General features: G+C 36.5%; 2 protein-coding genes across 2 annotated transcripts in view; both read left to right on the forward strand.

Moving 5' to 3' along the window:
* Positions 1–4,055: 4,055 nt before the first annotated feature.
* On the forward strand, positions 4,056–5,649 carry LOC107681311 (uncharacterized protein C17orf105 homolog). The gene is made up of 5 exons (XM_016477587.1): positions 4,056–4,180; positions 4,486–4,566; positions 4,684–4,802; positions 4,895–5,075; positions 5,287–5,649. Exons 1-5 carry the CDS (start codon positions 4,085–4,087, stop codon positions 5,452–5,454), a joined length of 645 nt encoding a protein of 214 aa, XP_016333073.1. The 5' UTR covers positions 4,056–4,084; the 3' UTR covers positions 5,455–5,649.
* Positions 5,650–7,619: 1,970 nt separating this feature from the next.
* Positions 7,620–9,657, forward strand: part of LOC107681306 (1-phosphatidylinositol 3-phosphate 5-kinase-like) — a gene marked incomplete at its 3' end in the record, with an annotated part of 24,652 nt that continues 22,614 nt past the window's right edge. Inside the window, exon 1 of the mRNA XM_016477581.1 lies at positions 7,620–7,808. The remainder of the gene's footprint in view (positions 7,809–9,657) is intronic.

The following is a 9,657-nucleotide window of genomic DNA, read 5'->3' on the forward strand; positions in this document are numbered from 1 at the left end:
GATCATACACCATGTTTGATAATTAGACACCAACAGGTCCAATTGCGCAAGAGTTTTTGCACATGGGCATCATCTTTGGGGAAAGGAGCTTACCAAACACGCTTTCTGCTAATGATGCCTGGCTTTGCCCGTTCCCTTCTGAGTTTCCCTGGAGCTAATTTACTGGAACATGGCCACCGTTGAGACTTTTTCAGGCTTTCGGTCCCTTTGCATACAGATTCTCAAGACACAGATAAGGAAGGAAAGCAACTTATGTATGTCAAGCAGAAAGAAAAATGCATCCTTTCCAGGTCACATCATCAGAAAAGATGATTCATCCTATAATCTGACTCATCCTACAACAGGCATAAATTAGAAGTTTTTAATTATGGCAAGCATAATACATTCTTCATCATTAGGCCTAATATTACATCGGAACATAATGATAATGACAGAATGCAGAGAAAGCTTGCTTTTATGTCTACCAATTTAACTGTCCTATGCTAAAAAAAAAAGGCCATGAACCACCCTAGAGCAAATTCAATTGCTTAAAGTCCGTGTAAAGCAATATTAAATGTGTTCTGAGTTTGTCACACCACAGAAAAAAGAAGGTATCAAAATCTTGAAAAAAAAAATCAGTACTCTCTGTTCTCAAACGCTGGGGGCGTGTCCGCTATCGGCGCTGAAACCACGCCCACTCAAAACTATTTCACGTTCTAACTCCACAATTCAGTACGACGTCGTTCACAGTCTTTGTAACGTGTTTTCAGCAATACATTTCTAACATTTATAATGTTGTGAACACATTCTCTGAATTGCCTTTACACGGACTTTAAATGTTGCTCTAGAGATTTAAAGGAGTTCTCATTCATAAATCATTTAAGCATTAGCTTACATTTGTTTCAGATTTTCCTCCTAAAATTCCCTATAAGAAACTAAAATAGACGCAAGTAATTCAATTTCTGACATACAGTAGGAGTAGAGAGATACAATAATTATGTGGATCATACAGCTTAGATAATTTGGTTTTAGAAACTGAATTTCTTGCTTTTGAATGATGACTTTGGTATCTGAGCACAATTTGAGACATTATTGACATCTTCTGAAGCGTGATATCACTAAAGTCTATTTGTCAGGAGAAACAAATAGAGAATACTGAGACTTAAGAAAAAGTCTCCATCTCCCACACTGCTCATATCTAGAAAGCCTAATACCAGAGAATTTGGCTCTTTTCACCAACAAGAAAATACCTAGCTACCCACAGCAACAGCGCAGAATACACTAGCAAACAGAATGGCATAGAAACGCCCTGGCAACCTCCCACAACATCTTGTGGAGGTGAGTTCTGCACTGGCAAGCAGCAATCATATTTTCCTTTGCATATTTTCCAAAATCTTGATCAAACTTATTACAGAGAAAGACTGTTCGTTACTGTCTGATCAATCGTACACAAAAGGCAATTATTAGAGCATCACAAATGTCTCAGCATCAGGGTTAACTAATCATATTTAGCTTCTTTCTGTCCTGTATGTCTCTCATTTGTCTACGTATATATATTTTTACTCATCACAATGCTGATTACCGGAACCAGAAAAAATCAGGACAGAAATCTATCAAAATCTGACATGATATGCTGTCATGGTAACAACATTTGTAATGCAGTAAAAATAAAGCACAAGACGTCTGTTTGTATTGTTCATAAAGAGTATGAAAGGGAAAGATTGACCAAAAAAAAAACACTCAGATTACAGATGTATCCTTAGGAAAAAAAGTATCAAAAAAATTACAATTCTGTCCTTATTACCATGTTGTTCCAAGTCTGTGTGATGTTCTTTCTTCCATGGAACAGAAAAACACCATACACTCTAAAAAATGCTGGGTTGTTTCAACCCAACTTTGGGTCAAATATGGACTAACCCAACTTTTGGGTTAAAAATGTAATGTAAAAAATTAACCCAACGGTTGGGTTAGTCCATATTTGACCCAAAGCTGGGTTGAAACAACCCAGCATTTTTTAGAGTGTAATATTACTTGCTCATGTAATTTCTTACTGTATAACTACATTACAGTGTGCCTTTTAGTCACTACATTTTTTAACAAAGGAACAATGTGAACATTATTCAGACCATTTCCTTTGAAGAAAGTCAATCATACAGATTTGAAACAACATGTACTGTAAGTAAATCATTTTCGTTTCTGAATCAACTCTGCCTTTAAAAAAAAAGCCAAACAGAATGAGCACTATCAGGAGCGTCACTGTCTCCTGAGAGTTTCACCATCTTGTAATCCTGCTAGCAGCTGTCTGGACTCACCTAAGCTACAAATTAGACACGTAACATTTTATTGCCTGTCGTTAAATCATGAAGCCATTTTCAAGGCAATAAACTCCAACCTCAGTGGAGAATGAGTGAGTAATATTAAAGGAAGTTGTCATATAGTAAGAAACCAACCAAACATGCAGTGAGGCAACTCTGCCAGACATTAATTTTCATTACGAAGTGTGGTACAGTAGTCCTGTGCATCTTTATCAGATAGCCTAACTAATGTTTAAACTGTGAATTTAAATCAAACAAAGAGACTGTAATATCAAACACACAGATAATAAGGTTATTAAACTTTACAGCACTAAAATCCATTTCAATTCTTTCCTCAAGTATCTAGATTCCTGTTCAAATGCAAGTGATGTTGCACTCTTCAGACCATCAAACCCTGTATGTTAACCACTCTCAATATTGTAACAGTTCATAAACCTGCACAAATATGACATTTCTGAAGAAAAGGCCAAGAGATGACTCACTGCTATCTAAATCAAAAGTCAAGAGAATAATTTGCACTTCCTTAATCATTATATGAACATAATCACTGCTGTTTGAAGTGATAAATGGAGTACAGTTCAGAAGAGGTTATGTTTACATGAACCACGCCGGTACAACAGAGGCATCCATGTAACTAAGCAACTGTTGTCAGGTTTTAAACTCTACTACTATAAAGGCATTATGTTAACTTCTCTAACCAAAAGGCTAAAAATGCTTGCTCTTTAAACAACTGTACAACTATAAGAACTGTAATAACTGTCCTCATTTGTAAGTCGCTTTGGATAAAAGCGTGTGCTAAATGACTAAATAAAATAAATAAAACTGTAAACAATAGCCAATCCAGCCACAAAAAAAAAAAAAAAAAGACAGAATTCATGATTAATCCTTAATGACTACTAATACATGAAATAATCTACTTACAGATACTGTTATTTTCAAAGAAAAATGGTCACTTCTTGGAGGACGAAGTCACTACAGAACTGATTTTGTTAGTTAAACGGATATCACAAAAAGGACACAGGAAAAACATATCAATTGAATCCAATAAAATATTCAAATACATAAACATTAAAATAAATATCACTTTAAATCAGCAAATATATTTAACTAATGAACCAATTTAAATTTGTGAGTATGTTATATGAGAAGAATAGATATTATGATTGTGCCCAGAAATAACGTACAATCACCTACATATTCTTCAGCTGAATGTCAAATGACAAAGGCGCTGGAAGCTGGGACAATCTCCACTCTCACTGTCCTTGAGATAGAAAACACAAAACATCACATAACATTAGTCTTTGCTTGCATATGAGACCTGTGCCACCTCTTAAAAGGTTACATAAGATTAAAAGGTTGCTTAAATTCTGTTGGGATCACGCACAGTATATTAGAGGTCTTCCAGCGTTTCCATGCATGCTGCTCTGCTGAAACAACAGAGCCCTGCAGGACACATAATATTCATATCGGACAAGGACACTATGTAGGCCAGCCTCTAAATGGGTGAGGGTGCACTCTCAACGGAGCTGCTGTGTTTAACTTAGGAAAGTTTTGATAGCAGGCAAAAAATTGGCAAATGCATTTAGGAAAATAAATGTTCATCAAACTGAATGAATGGGTCCCATTTACAGTGCCTGTTTCATAAAAGTAGACTAGCAAAGCTACACTTTCTTTCTGAATGGCTGCCATGGCAACAACCACATGACTGGCTCAAAACTCAAGCTGAACTCCTATCTCTGTTCATTGTGGATTCTGGAGCAGGTGGATTCAGGCTATAGCGAAGCAAAGTAATGCAACATCAAGCTTACCAACCCGTTTTGCCCTGTGTTAATAAATATCTGCAATACAGATGGGACAAAAACTGCTATGAGATGCACAGGAACAAGGTAAAATGACAAATGGCTGGTTTATTTAGGACACAATAAGGTCAATTTAGGTGCAATAGAAATATGCTTTTGGCTATTCAGTGGTATTATTTAAGGTTTCATGGAGTACCATGTTGATACCATGGCACCCTTTTTGTGAGGAATATGACCTATTAGCTAAAAATTCCTAATGAGAGTATATCAAGTGCTTCTATGTATATAGTTTTATAAATTATTTGGTATTAAAATATGTTTGTTTTGGAATTTTGCTATGATAAAAACAAAAACTACAGCATAAACTGTTATCATATGCATAATATTTCAAGGTTAAATCCGCAAAGCCAACCATCAACACAACTCCACCGAAAACCTATAACCATCTTCTTGTCAAGCTGAAGAAAAGACAGGTAGGAAAGCTGAACTACCACCAGATGTCGACATTTGTCAAAAGGAAAGCTTGGGAAATGCGTGCATAATATTAACTTTGTTAGTAAACCAGTCATTCTCTCGTCTATCATAACCAGCTTGAAGAAGAACGGATTTCGAGAATCAACAGGGAAAATCACATGCTCCTAGATAAAATGTCCCATATAATGCAGACCGGCGGAGGAGTTGACTGTAGAAATGACTATGTAAAGAAAAGGTAATATTTCCAAAAATATCATATGAAATATTTCATAATTGACATCATATTTAATCATATCGTACAGATTGCACTTATAATTTCTGTTTCAGCCTTGGCTCAGAAAAAAGACAGCTGGAGCTGCTTCGCATCTCTAAAGAGAATCAGTGTCTTCTTCAGCGTTTGTCCACCTGCAGGCCCCGTTACAGCGTTCAGGTGTGGCACGAGCAGTGGCTCAGAAACCTTCAGCTCATGGAGACTATAGGGAGATATCCGCGTCTGTACACAGCACAGGTGATTACTAATTATTACTATTACAAATTTTACTAAAATGTACAGTAGAGCAGATATTTCCCATTTTGTCCAGTTTTACGTAAGCATACTTAATAATAATTTGATGCATTTTTTAAACTATGCATTTACTTATTTACGCATACTGTATTCGTGCATAATGCATAATTATGCATACTCTGACTTGGGTTTTTTTCATATTCTGTGTTAATAGGGATACTCCTTGCCACCAATTTCAGCAGACAGACTTGGAAAGGTAGAGAACAAGAAAACTGCAAGAAATAAGCATGAAGGGCCTGCTGACACAAGGAATGAGAGGAAGGAATGTGATGAAAAGACAAAATCTGAATACAAAGTTACTTCATCTGAAGATGAAGACTAAGACAGGGTATAAATCTTCAAGATTAAATCAATTGTTTTCTATATGTCTAGAAAAGTAGAAATATTATTATCAAATTAAGTGAAAAATCAAGTACATAACAGATTCATGATGAATCATAACCGATCACTGTACAGTTGATCTGAGCATGTGCAACTAATTTAATATTTTTGCTGTTTTTGTTTTTGTTTTCTTTTATTTCTCATTTACTCTTTCATCTATTTTTGATTCTATTTTGTGTTATATTGAAATTTAGTTTTTTTTTATTCTTAACTTCATGAAATATACACATCCCATGTACAAGTTCTAAATCTAAATAAAAGCATTAAACCAATTATGTCCGACATATAACCAGACATGACCATATGAATCCTATAAATTAATTAATGAAACATTACATTTTCGACATTTTATCTACACTCTTAAACTGGAGATTTGAAGCTTAATTAAATATCTAATATCACTATAATGCATATAATAGATATTTTAAAATGACACGTAGATTTCGGGTTTTTTTATCGATTAGCTATGCCTGACTTTGCAATCACGATAAAGCGCTATCTAGCTGTGTCCCAAAGTTAAGAGAAGTTAAGTGCGCACACTTCGAAGGCCAGGCCTCGGAAGTGCACGAAGGACTCTCCGAAGTGCATGAAGAACACACTGCCTTCGCAGGATTTCCTAATTGCAACACCAGAGGTTCCCGATTAGCGCTCTGTCGCATAGCAACGGTGCAAGAGGAGAGCTGATGAGAGGACAATCCTGCCAGGATAGGTGGAGCCAGAATTGCTCATTTTTGTTTTTATGTTTTACATCATAATGGAGGAGATGGTGATGTACCTCAGGCTTAGCCAAGACCATGGCCAGGTAAATTACACTGGTTTGCTGCATCCTTTGTCGGATTACAACTTTAAATGCAGGAATTGGCTTGGAGCTTACTTGAAAAATGTAATCATACATATGAAAAATTACAAAATACACACACACACACACATAGCAGTTCAAATGCTGACTGATATCTTACAAAGGTGCGATTTTATATAGTTTATTGTCTTGACCATGGTGATCATATGTAGACAGGTTAGCAAAAATAAAACTGAATAAAAAAATAGAGCATTGTACAGCTCAATGTTCAGAGGCAGCTGTCACAGCTGAACAGTGCTCTGTTTGACCGCAACATGATGCATTGTTGTAGATTAAACTACCCAACAGTATATTTAGTTGGCAACTTTAAATAGAATAACCTTGAACATATTCAGAAGTAAACTCAACATACACATTAGTGCAGCAGTAATATTAATGCAAAACCATCCTAACAAATTATTTTTTCAGAATACTGTATACCTTTACTTTTACTCTCAATACCTTAAGTATATTCGAGTTGCTGAGGAGGTGCTGGCCATTCGCCAAGAGATTCACCTTCTGAAGACCCCAGAACACATGGAGGCAGGGCTGGGATCAAAATTGATGGGGTTTTTTCTTTCTGATGTTAAACCTAAGCTATGTTGTAAATAGTATGTTGTATGTTGTAAATAGTTGTAAAAAGTACTTTCAGTAATGTATAGAACAATTTGTTTAAATGTGTAAAAAAGTTATTTACAGTACAAAAAAATAAATGTATAGAATGTTTTGTGAAAAAATTATAAGCTGCATTACAAAAATTAACAATGTACAGAATTACTTCTCTTTTATTTACACGTGAATATGCAAAACAAAAATACAAAATGTACAGAAAGTACTCAGGCTCATTTACAAATAAATTACACAAAACAAAACTGAATAATGTATACTTATACATTTCATTTTGAACTTACATCACAAAAGTAAACTACAGAAATTAGGTTGTTTCATTGACAATGTGACATTTAAAAAAAAGATATAGAAAAATGAAGTGTCCATCAGATGTACACTTCATTTTCCTGGGAAATGGAGAGTGCATTTTAAGTCGCTTTCGAAATACGTCAGCCTTCATCGCGCCGGGGTGACGCAATCGGCCTTGAAATTCGGTCTTTTGAGGGTGCATTCTGAATTGGGACAGCTTACATCTTGACGCTGTGATGCAATTGCACTTCAAATGCGCACTTCGGAGTCCCCACACTTCAGTTTGGGACAGTCTTCGTCGCGCCGCTGTGACGCAATCGCACTTCAAATGCGCCCTTCTGGAGTCGGTGCACTTCACTTTGGGACACAGTTTATAATAACGCTGCTCGAACTCTCTGTGATCGACTATGCAGGTCTGATCAAATCGCCGAACATCACAAGGGTGGAAATTACTGAAAATGTCTCTGGATTAAATGCATTAAGGTTTATTGACATCTCTAAACAGCTGACATAGACATGGTATAAAAAAGGCGGCACAGGTACGTCTAACATTTATGTTATGCTGTGATGATACATGTAACGTTACGTTGGTATTAGTTCATTAGACAGCTAGCTTTGCTAACTTTACTGGGGCCTTTGATGGATGAAACAGGAAATTTGACGTTGTTGTCGAAAACTATCGTGTGTGTTAAATGTATATTGTAAGATAACCGCAAGCAAAACTGATTATCTAAATGATAAGCCTAACAGATTAAACGGATGAGTTACTCTCAGATAAAAACAGTCTACAGCATCACTGCTTAGATGTGACATAGCTCAGTTTTATCTGTATTTATTTGCTCTGTTGCATTCTATTGTGTGTTAGTATATTCGCTAATGAGCATTTTGCAATACGCTAAAAATTATTTATGTTATCCAGTTCACACATGATCGGTTTTGAATTCGCTAAAATAATAACACAACCGCGCTCTTTTCTACCGTGTTTGTAAAAGTAATGCTCATGTATAGTTAACAGTAGTAAAATTAGCTGAACATGTAACGTTATATGATTAAAAATATATATAATAAACGCCAACAGAATGCGAATTTACGTGTTCTACTATGGCGAAGGCTTGACTGCTGAATGTTAATGACATTATCAGGAAGGATTGAGAATAGGCTTACCTGATTGGATGAAAGGCACACGTTGGTATATTGGCGCTCGTCACGTGGCCAGGTAACGAAGCCTACGAAGAGAGATGGTCCTCACTGCAGAACACAAGACCCAGGGGGCGTGGTTGGTTCCAGATCCAACTCCTCCCACCTTACATATACCTAAACCTACCCATCTCCACCCCCTAGATATGGATCCAGCCTCGCCCCCTGGATCTTTGTTCTGCAGCGAGGGGCTACTGTACTAAGAGAAGGTCTGGCTTATGAATATTAACACAGTTTGTTGATTGGACGCTCTTGGTAAGTTCAGTACAGACTAATTATTATTCATGAGGAGGACTTCGCCATAGTACAATTCTCTAGCAATCACATGACTTGTTGCAACTCGTGTTTGTGTTTTGTCATTTTCTGGCTTTTGTGCCATTCCTCTATCCCAGGGCTGTCCAAACTCGGTCCTGGAGGGCCGGTGTCCTGCAGAGTTTAGCTCCAACCCTAATTAAACACACCTGAACCAGCTAATCAAGCTCTTACTAGGCATAGAAACTTCCAGTCAGGTGTGTTGAGGCAAGTTGGAGCTAAACTCTGCAGGACACCGGCCCTTCAGGACCGAGTTTGGACAGCCCTGCTCTATCCATATCACTTACAGCTAATAGTATTTATGTGAAGCATTTGTACACTTTGTATTCTCTAGTTTATGTATAGGTAATTATTTATATATAGTATATTTCCAGTCAAGCTCTCTCAGTAGGTTAGCTGTGTTTAGGTTTATACTAGTGATGCAAAGTCCGATTAATTTCTGCGAACCAGTTATTTTCGGACAGATCGGCTCATTGAACCTGTTCAAAAAGCCGATTCATCGGTTCCTGACGTCATCAAGCAATAACATCTCTACGCATTTCTTTTCTAACAACTCAGTGCCATGTTGTATCAATTAAAAATTCAAATAAGTCATTTGTGTCAACACATATTGAAAAATTAAAAAAAATAAAGTTATTTGTGTGAAAGCATATTGCTGATTATTGCCATATAATTCACTCAAGTTAATGGTATGTGTTTGTGGTCACAGTTTCATTCGCAGATCCTTATGTCAGATACGACTGACTGACCAATATTGACTAGCCTACAACTTGGATAAGATTCCTAAAAGTTTCACATCTACAGCACACATTACAGACATTGATGCACAAACGCGGATATGTTCTACATGTCTACAGTATAAAGAATGAATAAACCAGG

This window comes from Sinocyclocheilus anshuiensis, unplaced genomic scaffold (assembly GCF_001515605.1).
Source record: "Sinocyclocheilus anshuiensis isolate Anshui unplaced genomic scaffold, SAMN03320099.WGS_v1.1 scaffold1620, whole genome shotgun sequence".
Classification (NCBI taxonomy): Eukaryota; Metazoa; Chordata; class Actinopteri; order Cypriniformes; family Cyprinidae; genus Sinocyclocheilus; species Sinocyclocheilus anshuiensis.